This window comes from Pseudoliparis swirei, chromosome 22 (assembly GCF_029220125.1).
Source record: "Pseudoliparis swirei isolate HS2019 ecotype Mariana Trench chromosome 22, NWPU_hadal_v1, whole genome shotgun sequence".
Taxonomy (NCBI): domain Eukaryota; kingdom Metazoa; phylum Chordata; class Actinopteri; order Perciformes; family Liparidae; genus Pseudoliparis; species Pseudoliparis swirei.
In genome coordinates, this window is record NC_079409.1 from 6,722,445 (window position 1) to 6,744,939 (window position 22,495).

The 22,495-nt window shown below is 45.3% G+C and overlaps 1 protein-coding gene across 5 annotated transcripts in view; it reads left to right on the forward strand.

Annotated features, from left to right (window-relative positions):
• LOC130212557 (mannosyl-oligosaccharide 1,2-alpha-mannosidase IC) overlaps window positions 1-22,495 on the forward strand; it is a 183,627-nt gene that overhangs the window by 25,987 nt on the left and 135,145 nt on the right. Inside the window, exon 1 of one of the 5 annotated variants that reach the window (XM_056443560.1) lies at window positions 3,719-3,873. The exons of 3 other annotated variants lie outside the window; for them this stretch is intronic. Coding sequence is in view for 1 of the 2 variants with exons in the window: in XM_056443559.1 (XP_056299534.1) it covers window positions 15,722-15,736 (15 nt within the window). In the remaining variant the exon portion in view is untranslated. Of the gene's footprint in view, window positions 1-3,718; window positions 3,874-15,706; window positions 15,737-22,495 lie in introns of those variants that run through there. One more of the 5 variants, XM_056443559.1, reaches the window with a different exon arrangement.

Sequence of the window (22,495 nt, forward strand, 5' to 3'; positions counted from 1 at the left end):
AGAACTTTTGTAAAGAGAACTGAAGAGTTCTGAAGAGGACACTGAACCTTTGGTTGGTTCAGTTTCTGTTTCGTTGGTGCGGCTTCAGGAAGGTTTGAGGTCCTTCATGACAGAACCATCTAAAATGACCTCATGATTTTAACTCAAGTACACCTGTGTACACATGTATCAATCTAACCCTGACATTGAACGAATTAAAGATGGCCTCATGGTGAAATATAGCGAACATTAAAGGGATACACCGATTTTCCATACGCCTAGCAGCTGATCAACTCGCAGCGAAACTAATCGATGCCGTGGAGAATTATTGGGAAAGTAGCTGCATGTGTCCACGGCTACCCAGAGGCATTGGGTGCGGTTGTATTGGAGACGGTATTGGTGCATCCCAATTATAATGAATGCACAATTTGAGTTTAAAAGCATGCAGGGATGTTTACAGGTACAGATTACAACATATGTACAGTATATAAAATGCAAGAAGTACAAAAACATCTTTTTTAAAATTTTAACCGCACTTCATGCGTGTGTACTGGTGAAGGAATGGTTTGAGTCTCATCCCTCACTGCGGCCTCCAGTCACATCTGATTTTGGGCTAATCTGACGTGCGACTCGTTCAAAGGACACTTACCATGGCAGCTCTCAGCGGGATTATGAAGGATGTGAGACGTCGATCCGGCTCACTTCCCCGAGGCCTTCGACTCCTCCCATCACTGTCAGTCACGCCGTACTGCGGCTCCGGGAAGGGTGGGTGTCCTCTGGCCTTTGTAGTCGGCGAACGCCGACACCTGTTTTCCTTTTTTAGTCTCTAGGAACAGCGTTGTGTTTCGCTGCTTTATCTCCCTCCACCTTGGTTCCATTACCCCGGAATGGGCTTCCCACTGTGGGCGAAGAGAAAGGTCATTTAGCTGAGAGACTGTCTCGCTCCTCGGCTGTAATTGGCGCCCTTGTTTTTTTTCAGTGTTCCTTGATAACTTGGACTGGAATCCAGGGCGAGTGGCCTTGGCATCTGTGAATCATTGACGGTGTGTAAAGTGAACCGGTCAGAGATGGAAATCAGAGTTGTCATATAATGTTTACGCTGCGGCGTGAAAAAAGATCAACCGGGAATCCAGCAATGTTGCAATCGGTTTAGCTAAAAAGAGCCTGTCGCTTTGAAAATATCGTGAGATGAGACTCAGATGTGTCAAACAAGTTAACGGCACTACTTCGAGCATGTCTTGTTTCGATAGCCTTAATGTATAATGCTTTTATTCCAGGCATAGCAGTTAGCATGCACAACATCCAGGGGTCCCTGGTGGCTTGAAAGACATAATGTTGACTTTCTTAATGTAAGAAGATACACGGATTCAATTTGATTTAAACCTAATTCAAAGTTATATTCGACTCTGTTTCTTTCTTTCAATTAGATTAATTTAGCTGTCGTACTGCAACAGCCAGCATTTAGTATGTACTTGGCTGCTGATGAAAAGTGATAAATCACTTTGAAATGTACACGGTACCACTGGCCTGACGATGACGAGAAATACAAGGAAATAAAAAAACTTTTCCTAAAGACATTGAAGACAAATATCCGGTGCTTTTATTTGAAAGGTTTCAAATGAAATGGATTCAAGTTATTTTGACGAACTCCATTTGTTCGACAGTCCTATTCATATGTCGTTGTGATATTGTGTTTCTTGTTCCTTAAAGCCTCGCCGTCTGATGTAAATCACTTGTTGTCGAGAGACGCCGAACATGGAAATGTCTGCAGGCAAACCATCCGACGACCGGCAGTCGACGAAAGGACTTGACCTTTACCTGGATAACAGAAAAGAAAAGCAACACTTTAAACACTCCGTTCTGGGGATTCTACTTTTGACATACAGATGAGCGTGTGCTGCGGCCGGCGGTGGGCTCCTGTGTGTAAAGCAAAGTGGACTGCTGATTGACGTCTTCTTTAAGGGCCTCTCAGGGAATTGAGGAGATCACATGACAAGACACCCAGCACGCACTGCTGCAGGGACGGGCCGCCTTGCATGTGAAGCGTATGTGCCTTGTTGTCAGAGTTATGCAAAGAGAGGAAATTTGGCTAAAAACGGAAAAAGGGCCAAACGACTCGTCGCTGCACGTCAGGACGCGATGTCTTTCGCACGCAACATTACAACTTTCACAAACGCTCACGTTAATCCATCGGAAAAGAGTGCTGAGATTTAGCACTTTACCACATTGCCGAACTCGAAAAAAACCTTTTCGTCTACATTACCCACAATGCAACGTGACACCCGGCATTTCGGTCGCCTGTGTTGTGCTTGTTGCGGTCATCGTGGCCTCTGGCCGCTCGCCTCAAGCACAACCGATGAGGAGCGGGTCTGGGGAACTCACTTCTTTCTAAATCCGCTCCCAGATTGTACATTTTTTTTCCTCATTTTCTGCCCCAACCCACGTTTACATTACATTACATGTCATTTAGCAGACGCTTTTATCCAAAGCGACTTACAATAAGTGCATCAACCTAGAGTACAAACTAAGAACAACAAGAATACAGGAAGTAACATTTCCTCAACATAGTCGAACTACAAAAGTAGATAGATAGATAGATAGATAGATAGATAAATACTTTATTAATCCCCAAGGGGAAATTTGTCGTAGCAGTAGCAGCACCAATAAACTAAACACACGAGAATAAAAAATAAAATATAAAAAACAGGGATGTATACAAGTGAAAGATATAGATGTATACAAGAAGTATACAAAGTAAAATATAAAATATATATGTATATATACAACATATATGCATATACAATACTAATGACTAAAATTAAATTAAATATAAAAATATTAATATTAAATATAGACAGTGTGCAAAATGCAAAGTATGTGTGTAGTGTAAATGAAAATGAAATGTGTATGTGTGTAGTGTAAATAAATGAAATGTGTGAAGTGCAGATCAACATAGTGTAAATATGGAGTTATTATTGCAGTTATTGCACTAGGATCTGGCAAGAGGTGATCTGTTATAGAGCCTAATAGCCGTCTAGTACCACAATAAGAGCTATTTAAGTGCCACTGAAGTGCTAATCTGTGTTTTAATCCAGATATAGTCGGAAAAGGTCTGATTTCAGTTAACTTTCTGTGACGCCACCTGAGGTTTTCATAAGATGTGACACGGGCTTTTTACAGCTCCCACATATGCAGTAGTGCTCCTCGAGATATGACTGAGACGGGATTACAGGAAACGAAAGACGGCCCGCTGAGCAAGAAAAAAAAAAATCACTCTTCGAGGAAAGGGCATATTCGCACAGCTGTTAGCCCATTTGTGATTCTCCCTGGTCACTCGGCTTATTCTGCACTCCGCGCTCCCCGTTGTGTTTTCTGGTTTAACTGCCGTCCTCCAGCTCTTTCTCCTAATTCCGCTTCTTTTTGCTTTCCCGGCATGTCTCATGCACCCCAAGTCTAAGCCCTAATTAAGAAGTGGATGTTGTCCTCCAAGGGCGTGCTAATGTGTGCGTTTTTACTTTGCAAGTGAGTATGTGAGTGAGAGAGTGTGTGTGTGTTAGTGCATGCCAGGCTGTATTCTCTGCTACTGAAACCGATATGGAAGGTTAAAGCTGTGGATCATTTCCCCAAGCAATTGTTTATTGGCTACAAAAACACGTCCTTGGACCGGGACTCGTCCACGCCTGCGTGTCCTCACTTCCCCCCACACAGGCACACAAAACATGCGCCGCTCTTTGTCATTCCATTACCCCAATTAACTGCAGCTCGGGCGGCATTGTGTCCGCCGGACGGCTCTATCGGTCTTGCTTGGCCGCCGCTCGGCACGCGGAGAGCTTGACAAATGAGAAAGGCCTCTCCCTCATTACCTGGATTGTAATCACCGCGGCGGCTGATAAGGTAACCGTCACATCGCACGCTCGGTTATTGACAACATCGGCATTCCAGATCAAGTATCCGCACGTCGTGCGCAGCAGGTGTGGCTAAGTGGAACAAAAGGCGTGTGTGATCGATGCACTTTTGACCCTTTTTTACCCCCTGATTTTTCTTTTTTGATCTACTGCGGTGGATTAGTGGAGCGCCATCGCACATTTGACACGCCGTGTGTGCTCACACGCATGCACAGACACGCCGTTGCTCCATTAGCAGCTCATTCTGTGGTCATCAATCCATTTAGTGTCGCGCTGCCTGCATGGTGAAAGTGACTTTTGGAGGTGAGGGTGCTTCCTGGCGAGCGGCGTCTGTCCTCCCCTCTCAGCCCAGATCCCGTGGCGAGCCCCGGGGCTGGAGTGAAATAAGAGCTCCACGGAGGAAGCGGTTCTCGCCTTGGCTCACTTCTGTTGCCGGCTCGTCCCGTGCGCTCTCCGCTCGCCGACATGATGAGGCAGAAAGAGAGAACTAGTCTGTACTGAGGCAGCTGTCAGTGATACTCAAATGGCTGTATAATCTGTATTCCATCAAGTATTGTCGCCCCCCAAAGAAAGCAACAAATCAAAACACTGGATAACTAGAACAGGCACTCGGTATATCACAAGATTGGGCATTGAATTATGAACATTCTGGCATTAGTTGCATGCCAATTGGATAAAAATAGACCGCGCTATGGTAAAAATATGAGTTTGACCTTTTCATGACCTTGACCTTTGACCCGATCAATCCCAAAATCTAATCAAATGGTCCCCGGATAATAACCAATCATCCCACCAAATTTCATGCGATTCAAAGAAGGTTTTGACCTTTTGGTGACCTTGACCTTTGACCTGATCGATCCCAAAATCTAATCAAATGGTCCCCGGATAATAACCAATCATCCTACCAAATTTCATTCGGTTTAATACTTTTTGACTTATGCGAATAACACGCAGGCATACAAATACACGGCGATCAAAACATAACCTTCCGCATTTTCAATGCGAAGGTAATGACGTAATCGTCTGCTTTGTTCTCAACATCATGAAACGAAAAATAGACGTCTGGCTTCAGAACTGGCCCCATAGGACCGCTCTGGAAGTTACTTTGGGTTTATATAATAACTTTGTGTTGGTGATCAGAGGAGGATGTGCACCGTAATCAGCGGCAGTAGGTCTTTTGTTTGCTCCGTAGGTATCGGGCGGCGTTGGTTGGAGGCTTGCCCTCTCACAGTGATTAGTCATTCAGGCGGATGTGGTCGGCCGGCCACGTTGCGTAATTTGGCCCAGATGTAGAGCGAGAATTTGCAGCTTTTACTCTCTTCAAACGCTTTTTTCCCCTCCTCCCTTTGACTTGGGCTCTGACTCGGAGGTTTCCCAAAAAGAGAAAGGAAAAGAAGAGCGAGCATGATTAGCGAGTCGGTTGATGTGTGCGAAGGAGACCTGTCTGAACCTCGGAGTCTGCAGAGATGCTGGGAACGGCCTCCATACTGTTTGGCAATTTCATTTCCTTCAGGTTATATGTTTTGCAAAAAAAAATAACAAATCCTGTCGGGGCTTGTTTTGTTATTTCGTTTTTCCCTCCGGTGATGATGCATGGTGCTTGTCAAAAAAAGTGGAGCAACACAGAATGTGGGAGCAAAATTGAAAAGATCACCTCGAAGATGACCCACGGGTTGAACCGGTGGCTCGAGATGCGCCGGACTTTATTTTCCCATCTTTGCGCAAAAGGGAGAGCAGTTCCCAGACGTTGACATTTTCGTTATCTCCTGACTGTGTCGGTGTTGTGTTCACGGCCTTGTAAGCTGCTTTTCCCTCCTTCGCTCCCTCCTGTGAAGCTAACTGCGTACGACGGGAGCAAAAGGCAGGCGAGCGTGGCCGTCAACAACGCCGTTTGGTCTGCGAGGACACCTGTTCTGTTTATTTATATCGTCGGAAATGAAGCACGATCGAGTCTAAATGCACGCGATATCCACCACATCTCATTTCTGTCACAACTTGAGCAAAACAGTTCAGGTCACGGTTCATATGTTTGAACTTTAACCGCGATGCCATCGGCATCTGTGCTCTGTAGAATTGAACGAGGCCTTTCTTAGTTCATTGCGAGAATCTACCTCTTTTCCTGAATATTTAATAGAAAAAAAGGCTTTGGAAGGGTATAGATTTGCATATTTGCATTGATATGCAATTCCCTTGCAACCTTTGCCTTTCATTTGACCTACTTTTGTTCTCTTTCCAAGGTATGATCCTCTGCTGGTATAACACCAGGGTGTCTGCTCTTTCTGATAACGGCTTATGCTAAATTGATTAGTATGCCCGAGACTGGTCAGCGGCACTTTTAAACTGTCAGAAAGCAAGTGATTTTCAAATGTCAGTGTCTTAAGACACCAAAGTCCTATCGGAAGAGAAAAGCCGCTCTCAAAGATGGATCCATCTTGAACTAGAACGGGCACTCGGTAGAGTGCATCCCTTCGCATATCACAAGATTGGGCATTGGATTATAAACATTTTGGCATTAGTTGCATGCCAATTGGATAAAAATTGACCGCGCTATGGTAAAAAGAAGATTTTGACCTTTTCATGACTTTGACCTTTAACCCGATCGATCCCAAAATCTAATCAAATGGTCCCCGGATAATAACCAATCATCCCACCAAATTTCATGCGATTCGGTTTAATACTTTTTTAGTTATGCGAATAACACGCATACAAATAAATAAATAAATAAATAAATACACGGCGATCAATACATAACCTTCCGCATTTTCAGTGCGAAGGTAATGAAGTACCTACCGACGGCTGGATAACTAGAGCAGGCACTCGGTATATCACAAGATTGGGCATTGAATTATGAACATTTTGGCATTAGTTGCATGCCAATTGGATAAAAATAGACTGTTAATACTTTTTTAGTTATGCGAGTAACACGCATACAAATAAAGAAATAAATATACGGCGATCAAAACATAACCTTCCGCATTTTCAATGCAAAGGTAATAAACTGTCGACTGGCATGTTGGTTTATGTGGGCGGCGGCAAAAGCTGCCATTTACTAAGATGGGCCTCCGTGGATGAGGGATGAACAAAATGCTGACTCTTAATTTGTAGGTTTCTCGCTGGAATAAATGGGCTCCGTTCTCTAATGAGGTTCACATTGCCGCCATAAAGCTACCGATGTGCCTCCCGTGTGAAATGCCGAGGCCACGCGGCGCAACCTCTCCTCGGGTAATCGTTATCATTTCGGTCGGATCATTTGACACTGGCAGCGAAGCAGCCGTCACCCTGGTGCAGCCTTGCTAGGCTGTTGGCTCCAGAGCAGCCAGATGGTCAAAGGTCATTTAGGGCCAAACGCAGCTTCCGTGACGGAGGGAGACAGTGTGATGGAGACTTCACCTTCCTGGAATGTGCCTTTATGGCGCCCTTGTTTTCAAGCCAACCAATGATTGATTTAGCAGACAATCGAGGTTTGAAAAAACAGAAGTTGATGTCCTCTCTGTTGCACGCCAGCACCTCGTTTCTATCGGGAACTTTTCTGGATCAGGTATTTGGGAGGAGCGATAAGGTCAGCATCGACCTATTTTAAAGCTGTGGCACAACCTTCAAAACAAATACACTATGAACAAAAATTCCATCCTCTGATTCATGACAGTCTGCTTACAAGATGATGTGTGCGTGAAAAAGGCATACAAAAGAGAGGCATTTTAGAGACATTATTATTGCTGTTGTTATTGTTAATAATATCAATGATGAGATGATTAATAATAATACAATATTATATTAAACTTAAATATTAATAGCAACTAGATCAATATCAATATTCATATTATGTATTGATTTGAGTATTTATTTATTTGTTCTTCATTTTTTAACAAATGTAGCCATTTATTAATGCCTATCTTTGGTCAATAAAGAGACGAGTCCCCACGGGTCTGTGTGCACTCAGGTGAAAGTCCCCACCGGGATATAAGTACACACACACACACACAGTACCTGCAGTATAGATGTGAACATCGATCTGTCTACATTTGAATGAGCGAGTGTTTGCATATCTTCCTGTTTCTGCCTCATCAGTATTTCAGCTCATCTGTAACTGTGTGTGTTCTGCCCCGTGACCCTCCGTTCCACTTCTCTCCATCCCCCTAGAGATTTGACCCGACAAGGATTTAACGTAACAAATATTCCGCGTTGAAGAGAGAACTCAAGAGGTCGGCAGATTGTGTTATTGTTGGATGGAGCCGGGTTTAACCGGTTTCCAGCCTTTATGCTAAGCTAACCAGCTTCATATGTAAGTGGCAGGCATACGAGTGGAATTGATCTTCTCATCCAACTCAAATAAGTGTATTTCCCAAAACATCAAACTGTCTTTGAATCCCGCTCCAAGGTCACTAGCGTTCCCGCTAAGCGGCATGCCCCGTGGTATGGTTGCATTCTGCTCAGAGCGCTGCTCCTCCAGTGAGAGGTCCAACAAGTGTGGACAACATGAATCAAACCGTCACGTGTCACAAGAACCTTCTGTTTTCTCTCAGCAATAGAGGAAAGAAAGTGAACAGGGATGGGAAAAAAAGCAGTTAAAGTGGATCTGATGAAAAGCGTATGATGAAGCGTTCCCTCGTGGCCAACACAAAATAACGTACAGTAATCTATGTGTGTGTGTGAGGACAGCTAGTCATCTGTTCAGCACGGTATCTGAGACCAGCGTGCTGCGGCGGGTCATACGACTCCCAGCGATGAGTCAGAGATGACAGTGGGAGTCCCGAGCAGCCTCGGCCCCCCCGACCCCGGGGCCCCGCTGCTCCTCTAATGTTGTCGTTCACCCATCAGCCGGCCGCCGGACCTCCCTCTCGTGCCGCAGCATTGACAGCATCATGGAGGTCGTGGTTGGGGGTGATTGTGTGCGCGTGGTGGCAGATTGTTTGTGTACGGATGGAGCATATGTGCTGCATGGCTCTTGTTTGCTTGTGTGTGCGTGCGCCATCCAATGCACACACACAAGACACAAGGTACATGTTGCAGAGAGCGCATTTATCAAGTCCCATTTTTATATTATTCATATAATAACAGTTTGATTTCAGAGTTTAGTATATCAGTTATCAACATATTCTTATATATTCTTACATTTAAGAGGCATGTCATGAGGATCCCACTTCATACTTATTATATATTTTGGAGATGAAAAGGAAACTTGTGAGTGCACCCTGGTGGTCAATTTATGTAATGGATACACTTGTTTCTAAGTGTGTATATATATATATATATATACACTTATATATATATAAAGTGTGTATATATACACTTATATATATATATATATATAAAGTGTATATATATACACTTATATATATATATATAAAGTATATATATATACACTTATATATATAAAGTGTATATATATATACACACTTATATATATATAAAGTGTATATATATATATATATGCTTGTGTGGCACATTTTATCTCGCTGTAGTAGTAATGGTTGAAGGAGTATTTGTAGCAGAATAATATTAGCGCCAGCTTGTTCATTGTGTAATGTGTAGTGTCTGAACACAGTGAACATGTGCAGCGTTCTATATGTATGTGTATCTATGCTGTTGCTATCAGATTAACACATAGAGCTGTGAGATCAAATCTTAATTCGCTCCACTAAAGACAATTAAAAACAGACAATGCCCTGCAGATATATCCGTCTGGATTCCCGTGCAGACCTCCTCAGGCCATGCAGTCCGTCCCAGCAGCAGATTGGCACCGGGGTAAAGAGCCAGGTCGATAACCGGAGGAAGGTTGCCGGTACAATCGCTGGCTGTTATTACATCAGTGGTACTTACGATCCAGGCCCAAGTTCCCTCGAGTGAGGTATTGAATCTTAAGAAGCTCCAAGGGCATTTCACTGCGGGGGCCTGCTCCAGAACTATGTGCAGCGGGCCGCGAGCGCATCGGAAACAAAGCACACGAGAAGACATCCGCCTACCCTTTTTTTTTTTTCCTCACGTAAAAAACGCCCTTGCGTAAATATATATACTTTTGCAACCGTGGGAAGTGTCTACTGGCAGTGGATATATATAGCTTTCTACTCTGCCACTCACTTTGTCACTCGGCTGCCATTTCCTCCTTCAAGGTCTCCTCTCTCGAGAGCCGGCCTGTCAGCCGGCGACGGCGGGGAGGTGGAGGGCGAGAGGTGTCAGATCTGACTGGGATATGGAGGAGATGGGAGAGGAGAGAGAGAGAGAGAGGGCCACTCTGGAGTCATCCGCCATTATCTAGTTATTATCTTTCTGCAGCTCTCAACTATTTGTGCTAATGCACGGGAGTGGGAGCACGCGATGGCCGTCTTTACCTATTTAACCTCTGCCAGCTCTGTGCGATGAACCGAGAAGTCGTAACGCGGTGTATTGACTCCCTGCGGGGAAGAGAGGAGTGCGCTTTTGTACAACCCCAGTCTTCGTCAGCACACGTGCACACACATATAACCACACACACTCTCCACCCGCCACCATAAACAATGATGTGGCAGTCCATTTAGCTGATGGATTTGGTATTGACTTATGGCCTTTTGCTCCATCTGCAAGGCGCTGACACGGTTGGTTTCCTGCGTTCGGAGGGAGTTAGCCGAGGTAGATGGATAGACTCGAGGATCGATAACTCTTCTTGTCTGTGGGCACATTTCTTTTTTTTCCGGATGCAGGCGGGTGGGATGCCGAGGTTGGAGAGCAGAGAACCTGACACGAAAAAATCTGGGCTTCATCAGTCGGTTTGAGTTTGTGTATCTAAGGGCAGATAAGCAGATTCCAGGAGGTTGGAGTCTGAAAATAAGATGAAAACGCATCACCCGTCTTTTTTTCCCGTCATCTGTTTTAGATGCTGCTTTTATGGTAACAGTTTTAAAACATTAATGGTTGTCAGGATCTGTTTGTTTTGATCTGATCCCTTCGCTAAACATTTCCCCCACTTTTGGACTCCCTTCTGAACTTTTTGTCTCGGACGACGAGCTAATTACTACAACTTTATTTTGCCTCCGTCTGTGTTTTTCAGCCTGGCCTTGATGCAAACTTCACTCGTTGGCGCTTTGTGCAAACACTCAGGAGCTGGCCGAGGCCTCCGCTCTAATGTCGGGCACTGACGAAGCATTTATCTGAATTCCTTTTGTATCTCCTTAGCGCAGATTATAGATGGAGGCAGGGTAAATAGCTGCGGGCTGCCAGTGAAATGGCTTTAGATTTTGTTTTCTCATCTCACACAAACTCTTAATGGCCTTATTGGATCAATTACTGTCCCTTCTATAAAGGTGCTCACGCAGTAACTCATGTTTTAGCCTATCATTGTCTTATTTGGGTTGTTAATGGGCTAAGTCTGGGAATATGTGTGTGTGTGTTTGGATTAGGTGCAACACTTCTTATCTTTCCTGCTACTTTTTTTGTTGGCCGCTTGGGTTTGTGCGACTCGCACTTCAAGTTGAGATGAAATAATATTTGTATATATCGACACACCCAAAGTATGTCTTTGTTTTTGTCTGTTCATGAGATAAAACAAAGTTTTTTCTTTTCTTTTTGTGGATGTGGCTTTAGTTTGTTTCATCCACTGTGAGGAGCAACATGCCTGAGGCAGATACACGTCCACACATCCAGCCGCAACAATCGTACCTGAACCAAACTGGGACACACACAAGTGTGCAGCGCACCGCACATGCTCACACACTCTGGGGAAAAAGAAACAGAGCGTAAAGAAATCTCCTCCGTGCCCTCACATGCGGAGCGGTTTCCTGTTTGAAACCTTATTGGTCACAGTTCAGCTCCACAGGATGAAAACAACTCATAAAATGAAGGCCTTTTATGAGTTGTTTTCATCCTGTCTGCCTGTTTCACAAACTATCATATCTTTCCAGGTCCTGCTTCTTATCTCGTTAGTCCAACTCCCTTCACCTGTCTCTGGCCACGCCCACCTCGTCAATCCCTCATTACCTTCACCTGGTCCTCATGCCCGTCTCACATGTTGCCCATTCCCTCGTTAGTCCCTGTCTACTTAGGTCCCCTCACTTGCTCTTGTCCTCTGCCAGATTGTTTTATGTTTTATCAACCAAGCCCTCCAGTGTTCCAAGTTGTGTTCATATATTTCTGTCTATTCTGTTCCAGATGTTACTAATATGAGTAAAGGATAGTTATTTGCAGTTCTGTCTCCCGAGTCGTGCTATTGGGTTCTGTTGTGGCTGGATTGCTTCCTTTTTGGTCCATTCTGACTTATCTCTTAACCTGATGCATATAAACTTGTATCTCTCTCCTATCTGACTGCTGGTGAGATGCCACAGGATACTCACCCTCTGGACCTCAGTAATCAAACACCCACAGGACACAGAGAGTTTGGATCAGAGTTCAATTCACGTAGATTTATTTGTAACCAACAGTTTCACAAATAAACCTGGTCTGGGTCCGGTATTAAAGACAACGACCTCCCTCCACATCTGTCTTTCCCAAGCCCCGAACAAACACATTGACATATTATTTATACATCAGCCTCAATGCAGGTGCCGCCTCCGTCCACTCCCTCATTACATATTAGTTCTCGTCACTCAGTGTGACCTCTGTCCCAGTCCAAGCTGGTTACTTTAAGGAATGTGGAGGTTTCTTGCTGACGTCTCCCCCCTCGTCTCTTCTCTTATCGTTATTGTGTCTGAGCCTCCTGGTCCTCTCTGCAGTCTCCTCTCTACCGGTTAAGACTGGAGCAGCACAAGGCCGCTGGGTCTGTCTCTGTTTGGCGTTGTTGACCCTTGTCTGAGGGAGAGAGCTGTGTGTGTGTGTGTGTGTGTGTGCCCTCTCAATCATCTTTGTAGATGTCATTTAAGTCTAATATAACACAATGTAAAAGTTTAATACACCCTATGTATATATGTTGTGGAAACACATAATTTGAAACATTTTACCCACCACAGTTCAACCTAATACTCCCGTGACATTATTACACGCGACGCTCTGCCGCCTTTCTACTCTACTTCACTCCGCTCCGTGAATATTCAGATGGATAAAACAGCAGTTATTGTATTTCGGTAGTATATTTAGAAACCAGAGCCAATTGTTTCGTGGCATGGCGTTACCAATAATAGGTCATAACCCGATGAAGAAACTCTGGTCAAAGAAATCCCAGAGTTCTGCTGAGGAACTCAAATCCTTGTTTGGCACTAGTCCATGTGTGTCCTCTAATTTGCATATACTTAAAATAATTATGTTTGAAGTAGACGCACGGTGATCTGCTCGAGATAGTTGAATTGTAACCGTCGTTTTTGGGCCTTTTTTGTTTCACATTTCTTGTCTAATGAAAGACATTAACCAGCTTAGACACCTCGATGAGGTGTTTCCTTCAATGCCAGAAGTAGACAGGAAGCCGTAGCGGTCACATATCTCAGACGTGTTTATCCCGTCTTTCCACTAAAAGAAGTTGCGGGAATTTGCCAGATCTTCGATGACAGGCCTATTATCATGCTCAACCCTCGCTGCTCCCGCTGTGCAGAAAAATATAGATATTGTCGGGATGGTGTGTTTGGACAGCTTTCCCAGGTCTGGTTTATGCATCAGTAAGAAACCACACTACCCCCCCACCCCACCCCACCCACACACACACACACACACCCGTGTCAATCACATCTGCACCCGCCGACTGCTTTCATCTGAATCTTTCATACGGCGTCCCGCGTCAAAGATTCACCAAAGTGACTCCGTGGCCGTCTCTGTCCACCAGGTTGATAGAACCGTCGTGACAGACGTGAGTCATTACACAGATAAGACCACAAAGCCGCCGTCTGTGGAATTAGTTTGTCAATTATTCGGCGGTTCAGTCGGGGTAAACTGAGGCCTGGGGCAAAAGCACGAGTCAGTGCAACAACAGGAAGTTCGTTGATTCTGATTTCGGTTGAATCGGGGGGGCGAATAATCCATTGTTGCATCTGCTGCTGGAGCTCAGAGTTCTTCTTGTATCCGTTTGTTTTTTTAAAGGCTAGCCTGTCGACACACACGCCGTACACGCTGTGCATTCGTGGGTCAAATGAGATTAAGCCAATTAGAAAAAGAGCTTTGTTGATTGTGTTTCGACACCCACTCGCCACCCCTGTAACCAGAACGGTGCAAACTGTGGGTTGAGAACTATAACACACTTATTTAGTGTCAAATACAAATTTACTGGGATTTTTCTATGCTTCTTAAAAATCTTCTTTCTTTCAAAAGGACGCTCGCAAGTATTGGGCTTCCAGATTCCACAAAGAGGGTACAGACTCTCGGGCTTATTTTTAATCTTTGTTGCTACGCCTCCTTGTTTGCGAAGTAGATGTGTTCTCTCTTTGCGAGCAATCCACAGCAGGATTAGAGCGTGACGTCAGAGCGGTGGATTTGTCACCGCATTCCTGGTTATTCCCGTTCCTCACTGCGTATTGACGTGGAGCCTTCCACTCACTCTTTTGCTCTCCGAAATGTTGCCAATTCCGTCTGCTTCTGTGATTCAGACCTCTCCCACTCTGTTTACCTCCCAGCCAAATCGCTCTCAGATGGAGAGACGGAGAATACAAGAGGGAGAGAGAGAGCGAGAGCGTTTGAGGGGAAGGACGATCACAGGCGGCTTGTAGACCATTCATGGTGTGTTAGTTTGAGAGGGTTCTCGTGGAAAAGCATCGGTGTGCCTACCCTCATCAGGCCCGTCTTTAGACCCTGGATTCCACCACAAACAAACAGAGCCGAAGATCGCCAAGCTTCATTTATTTTCCATGATTGGGTTTCATGCGTGCTGTACATATTTTTGTCGTAATGTCTGTGCACAGCAATGCGTCTTTTTTTTTAATGCATCGCGTCTTTATATTTTCGGATTCTGCATATATCCAATTGCGCTCACCTGCGTTTCCGTCTCGAAGTAAGCGGCACATTAACGTACGGCGTGCGAATCGGTGGCTCGGCTCTTCGGAGCAGAGGAACAGAGACATGCATTGAAATGCATCTTGCATCCTCTCTTATTTTTATTTGCTTTTCATCCGAGCCGGTGGTAACGTCACAAACGGCCCCCGTCGACACATATTTACTTTCTGGACGTGTATCCAGTGAACACAGACGGCTCTAATGTGGCTCAAATGAGGTTGATGCCGAGAGCAAAGAAAGGACTGTAGCTGTGTGTGTGTGATAGTGAGAGAAAATGGAAATCCCAAAACTGGAGCATACTTTGGAAATTGGTTTAATTTTGTCGCTGTGTTGGAAGTCCTTTTTAGATGTAAAGGAAAGCCAATAGACATTTCCTATTTGCTTTTTGTTTGAGGGGACCAGTGTGATGTTAACTTCCACGTTTGGCTCTAAAAAAATTACATCATCCCCCAAGCACTCAGGGATGATACATGTTATTATTAGAGTTCTAATGCAAAGCCTGGAGACAAACGGTCACCTGAAAGACCGACGACGAGCACAGGGAGCAGGTGTTTTATATCTCATTGTGTCTTAATCAAGATAGCGCTCTCATATTAATCCACGTTAATATTATTTCACACCGCCATAACTCTCCCGGCAGCCAAATGAAAAAATGACAAAACAAAGGGGCCGCAGGCTTGAACAATCAATGAAATGCTAATTAAAGTGATATCAACACATTGACCCTGTGGTGGTTTAACGTATGCCTCATTTGAACTCGAGGTATATCTACTGGTTTGAGAATTTTTTTTCGTTATGGCCATTCAGTAGCGCAACAATGCATCTCTGCAGAAATGGAAACGTGCAATTCTGAATGCAAGTGCCACTTGCTTTTGAGTATGCGTCAAAAATGCTAACCTGTGCTTTTTATTCCTCTGTTTTCCCCCATCTGTGCTGCTGCAATGATTGCTGCCTCTGCGATGCCTTTTCAACAGGTAATGTCATCGATTTTATATTTTTACGTTTTCTCTTCTCTCCTCTTTCTCTCAGCCTTATCCGTGTCATTCTGCAAGAGACTGACCTGCACATCAAAGTGTCAAACACGTCAGCAAAGGCAGATATTTAATAGATATGACCTCATATCTGGGAAAATACATATAGAATAGAATAGAATAGAATATTCTGCATTTAACCCATCCTTAGTTATTAAGGAGCAGTGGGCTGCGGTGAGCCGCCGGAAGCAACTGGGGTTCAGTGCATATTTCATATTTCATTCATATTTCATTCCGCATAATCTCCTGCAACTCCAGTTGTGTTTCACGGTGAACGGAGGGAACAAAGTGGGGCGGTGTCACGGTCAGGGTGGGGTCAGCGCCGCAACAAAAATCGGACTCGAGAGGTATAAGCTTGTCCGCAGAGAATTCCTGAGCATTATGGAGGCATTATATTTCTGGAGTTGACGGCAAAAAAAAAAACCCGTCTAACTCCAGCCAGCAGTTGCTTTGAATTCAAGAGGAGCTCTCACTTTAGATCTGCCTGGTCTGTGTGGAGCACAGCGAGGAGGAATAACCTTGTGTTAATCCATAGAGGACCATCTGGTGTGTGCGTGTGTGTGTCTGGCTGAGTGTGTGCGTGCACGAGGACGCCACACTGCCCTTGTGTACAGCTGTCCGTAGTTCAAATCCCCTGGCGACCCTTTGTGCCGGCTTGCCCCCACTGCCCAACCCCAGTGTTGTTGTTGTTGTTTTGTGTTGTTGTCCCTCCCTTCCTCCTCCTCCTCCTCCTCCTCCACATTTTATAATCTGCCTATTTCATTGTTTCAAGCCAACGCGATATTTAAGCCGCCCTCCTCCTTTTACACTTGTTCCTCTTGACCTCGTTTCCTTCTTTAACATCCGTTCCCATCTTCCCTCTTTTGTCTTTTCCTCCCCTCTCTCTCTGATGCCGTTTCCCCCTATCGGCCTCCATCACACAGTATGATGAATAATTGAGAAGATTGTCCAAGTTTGCGGGGCCGCGGGATGCATATGTGTTAAATGGTGTGGCGTGATCCCACACCACATCTGTGTGGGCGACGATAAGCCACCGCCAAGCAGCTGCCTCTCAGACTTTTGGTGTGCGACTGTGTTGTGTCTCTGTCACTGTAGTTGTTTCCAGGTTATTTAGAGGTTATGTTTTGTGCAGCTGGTCCACATTTAAGTTTCTATCTCTCTGCATGCATCTCTAATGTCCCCCCCCCCCAAGTCTGCCCTGGGCTCATGTTGTTGTCTTTAGTGCATCACGACTGGCTTCAGGAGACTGTTACTGCTCTCCAAATGTCATAACGTGACCCTGTTTCCCAAATAGGGCTACCTAGTGCTGGTGTCTAATGCATTCTATAGTATATTTGTGTGTGTGTGTGTGTGTGTACGTCTATGCCGGTGGGGACTTTTACCTGAGTGCACACAGACCCGTTGGGACCAGACATGAGATCTCCACTGGCAGACCCCTCCCACAAGTTTTAAAACAGTGTCCACTTGACTGGAGAGGTTGATTATTCCACAACAAGAGGGCCCCTTGATGACCGCACACTCTAGATACACACACAGTCTAGATTCATTGGTGTTAATACGCAAAAGCGAACTGCTGACCTCATCCTCTGCACATGTAACACTGTAATACACTAAATGGATGTCTGATGGAATTGTGTGTGTGTGTTTATGTGTGTCTTGGGGATAGAAAATACGAACAATGGGTGGGTGTTAAAAGGCCTGCATTTGTTTTTAGATGTCTGTGGGTGGTTTAATTTGTGACTGTATTGTGTTTTTTTCCCCCCTCTATTCATGGTCATGCAGAATTGTGTGTGTTTCAAGTTTCAAGTTTCAAGTTTTTATTGTCACATCCCCTTTTATTGTCACATCCCCTTTTATACAAGTATAATCAGCAGTAGCAGACTAAAAAAAGAATAAGAATGAGAATAAACTATACAATATCCACACACAAAAAAGAAGAAAGTATTAACAATATATATATAAAACAATGTAATAGAATATACATCATGGCAATATATATATATAAAACAATGTAATAAAATATACACTTTTTGAGACTATATATATATATATGTATATACATACAATATATATATATATATATATAAACAATGTAATAAAATATACACTTTTTTGAGACTATATATATATATATATATATACATACAATATATATATACAATATATATATATATAAACAATGTAATAAAATATACACCATGGCCATAGATATTCACAGAATATGTTCTGGTGTGTAGTGTTAATGAGGGTCTCAGTCCTTGTTCAGCAGCCTGATGGCCTGACTGAAGAAGCTGTCCCTCAGTCTGTTTGTGCGGCACTTGATACTGCGGTATCGCCTGCCTGACGGTAGAAGGGTGAACAGTTTGTGTGTGTGTGTGATGATGACAAAGCGTGTGTGCTGTGTGATGCGCAGCTCTCTGCAGCTGGCCCATCCATGAACCCCCTTGGGCCAAAGAATTCAAAAGCAAGCCATCGCTCCTCGCCAAGAGTCCTTGCGATCCACAGTGTGGCGTTTCCTCCGTGGACTCCACCGTTGAGAGATTTATGATATTTACTCTACTTTATATTCCACCTCTAGATGGTGATGAATACCCCAAAGGCACCATGAGGTCTGTGTCTGTTCACAGTCTCGCCTGATGAAGCAACAACCGCCCCTCGTGTCACCTTGGGTATCCGAGGAGAGGAGCCATCCAGCTGTGTCACCCAATTACGGCACGTCTCAGACATGTCGCACCTTTTTGTCACGTATGCGGCGGAGAGAGAGAGAGAGAGAGAGATTCCTCCTTGCTGATAGAACAGGTCGCTCTGTTTGGAAAGAGAGACACCTGGGAAATTTACTCCTCACCTTCCTCCCCAACCAGCTGTTTGGTGTCCACAGCTCCCTGGGAAATCGCTGCACTCGATGTCTGTGTGCCACCGTTTCTCTCTCTCTCTCTCTTCTGGGATATTTTTAAGTGAGCAAAAACGTCTCAGAATCCAGCGAAAAGTTTCCCGGTTCTGTTGAACATGAGTTAACGAGAAACTTCTGACGACCGCAGCTCCTCTCGAAACGTGTGAATAACTTCTCATTTAATTCCTTTTAGAGTTTCTCCTCTTTTAATTACCCAGCGCGTGGACTTTGAAAGGATTCCGCTTCCTCGGCAGCAACAATGGGATCCCATCCCTCCGTCTTCGCTCTGCCTCCTCGTCTTCCTCGTCGATCTGATAAGTCTTATCTGCGCGGCTGCCCCCTCTCAAAAAACAGTGCGGCGCTTCACTTCACAGCTCTCCTGCGTCGCCTCAGATCCTTTAAAAGAAAAATAAAACTTTTGTCTTCTGGGGATTTGTACCTGGAGAGGGGAAGAAAAGTTTGTGCAGTGTGGCTGTCCTCGACCACGATGCATTAGGAGGAGGGAGATTCGTACAACACAGTCATATTTCATGACAACAAAGTGTTATCAGAGTGTTTAGGTGTGTGTGTGTGTGTGATATCAGGGAGATGTGGATGGAATCCCCCGTGGAGTATTTATTTTCTGTCTCAGAAGTGAAATAAGCTGGTGTTATCTGTTCTCTCTGCATCTATTGCGCGGTATAGGCCTGAAACTACTGGTTTATTCATCGATTAATCTGCTAATAACTTTGTTTATTATTCTATAAAGAGACCAGAAGACAAACACGTTTGTTCAGAAAGAAGCTTTTCTTAACGTTTGAGAAGCTGCAACTAAAAACTACAAAAATGGCGGCTGGTCAATCAGCTAAATCAACTTTAAAGTTACGCTTGTAACTATTTAAATCTGATTTTGAATTATTAAACACATTGACATATGACAACTTTGATTTGACAAAGATCCAAATGACCCGTTCTATGTCCCGCCCCTTTTCGCTCTGTGCTCCAATAACAGTTGAGTAAGCTTTCAACCAAGTGGAGCCGAGCGTCCTGTTTTCATAAATATATATATATATCCTGACATTTTTGTATATATTATCTCTAGTTGTTTACTTTTGGTGTACTGTTGGTTTTCATTTCGATACACACAACATCTTAACATCCCGGCGGCACACGTTACCCGAGTAAAACCGATCATCGAGTGGTATCACGTTGTCGTCTGTTAGAAAGACGATATTTGCTCCTCGGCGTCTTCCTCCCGGAGAGAGCGTCAAGTTGAAGATCCTAATTGAACACGTTGATTGAGACCCTGTCATTTGGTGCAGCCTCGAGCAGGAACTCCTCAGGAAGTGACAGTAAACCCAGAAGCAGAAGCGTCTCCTCGGCGGCGGCGAGCCGTGCCGTTGTCCTCTGCGAAGAGGAGGCGCGCCGCAAGGAGGCGTTTTCTCACGTCTCCGTAATGGAGAGCAGGACTCGACGCCGTCGTCTCCCGGGGGGTCCGGCCGCCGCGTGGCCCTGAGCGATGGAGCGGCGAACGACGACCGAGGACTGAAGTCCACAACGAAAGGGGTCGCGGGGGTTAAGAAACCAGTGAGCTCCGGTCGGTAATGGGATCGGCCCGGCCCGGCGGGCGGGCGGTACGGTACGTCACGCGGGGTCACGGAGGAGTGATTGAAAACACGGAGTGATCTGATGCCGCTGTGGCGCGATGAAAGACGATCGCGGCGCCGGGGGAAGAATCGATGCGGTGATTGAATGACTGGCTGTCATCGCTCCCTGTCCCTTCCGAGGTGTAATTACTACGGGCGAATAGCCATGTTTCTACGGGTCATAACTCCAGATCCCGCTGACGATGGTGGCCCGGGCCCGGTGGAGCAGAGCTGCAGTTCAGACCAACACTTTTTAGTTTGAATTAAATCTGTGAACTACTCCAGGTTTGGGTTTTTACGACTCGCGATCAGCTGATCAAACCGACTGGTCATTTATTGGCGCGGCTTAGTCATTCGATGATGATGATGATGCAATCTGGCGCATGCGGCGTCCTCCTGCGCTCTGGCTCTGGATGAAATGAATGAGGGAACTTAATAATGTATTGTACACTACCGTTCAAAAGTTTGGGGTCACTTAGAAATGTCTTTATTTTTCAAAGAAAAGCACTGTTTTTTCAAGAAAGATAACATTAATCAAAAATACACTCTATACATTGTTAATGTTGTAAATGACTATTCTAGGTGGAAACGTCTGGTTTCTAATGAAATATCTCCAGAGGTGTATAGAGGCCCATTTCCATCAACTATCACTCCAGTGTTCTAATGGTACATTGTGTTTGATAATCGCCTTAGAAGACTAATATCTGATTAGAAAACCCGTGCAATTATGTTAGCACAGCTGAAAACAGTTATGCTGGTGATCCCCCCTGTCCCCCTCCTCCTTCCACCCTTTTGCCGAGCCACTTTGTCGACTACTTTACAAACAAGATAGACGACATACGCTCCTCCTTTACAAATCCATCTTCTATCACCTCACCAACACTAACTTCTTCATCCCCCTCTCTTTCCTCTTTCACCCCCTTGTCTCCCAATCAAGTTCTTAGCTTGGTGACCTCCGCCCGACCGACCACCTGCGCCCTTGACCCCGTCCCGTCTCCCATTCTCCAGGCTATTGCTCCTGACCTTCTGACCTTCCTCACCCATCTTATTAACAGCTCCCTCTCAACTGGCTGTTTCCCTAACTCTCTGAAGGAGGCGAGAGTCAACCCTCTCCTCAAGAAACCCACGCCGACCCGCTGAAGTCAGCAACTACAGACCGGTCTCTCTTCTACCTTTTCTCTCCAAAACTCTGGAGCGAGCTATCTTGAGCCAAGTGTCCTCCTATCTCCACAGTAACAACCTTCTTGACCCTCACCAGTCTGGATTCAAGGCCGGCCACTCAACAGAGACTGCCCTCCTTGCTGTCTCTGAGCAGCTTCACACTGCTAGAGCAGCCTCTCTCCTCTGTCCTTATCCTTCTCGACCTTTCTGCAGCATTTGACACCGTGAACCACCAGATCCTGATCTCTTCTCTTCAGGACCTGGGGATCTCAGGCACTGCACTCGCTTTTCTCTTCCTACCTTAAAGACCGCACCTACCGGGTAACTTGGAGAGGATCTGTGTCTGATCCTTGTCCTCTCACTACTGGGGTTCCTCAAGGCTCTGTCCTGGGTCCCTCCTCTCTCTGTACACAAATTCTCTCGGCTCTGTCATTCGATCGCATGGCTTCTCCTACCATAGCTATGCTGATGACACCCAACTGATCTTCTCGTTTCCACCGTCCGAAACACAGGTGGCGGCACGAATCTCTGCCTGTCTGACTGACATCTCTCAGTGGATGTCTGCTCACCACCTGAAGATCAACCCTGACAAGACTGAGCTACTATTCCTTCCAGGGAAAGGCTCCCCCACCCACGACCTGACTATCACCTTCAACAGCTCTGTGTTGGCCCCACCCTAACTGCCAGGAACCTCGGGTGACACTCGACAGTCAACTCTCCCTGACGGCCAACATCGCTGACGACTGCTCCTGTAGGTACATGCTGCACAACATCAGGAGAATACGTCCTCTTCTTACTCAGAAGGCGGCGCAGGTTCTGATCCAGGCTCTGGTCATTTCACGCCTTGACTACTGCAACTCCTCCTGGCTGGTCTACCTGCTAAGGCCATCCGACCCCTGCAGCTCATCCAGAATGCAGCAGCTCGACTGGTCTTCAGCCTCCCGAAATTCACCCACACCACTCCGCCTCCGCCTCTCCACTGGTTACCGTGGCTGCTCGCATCCGCTTCAAAACACTGGTCCTGGC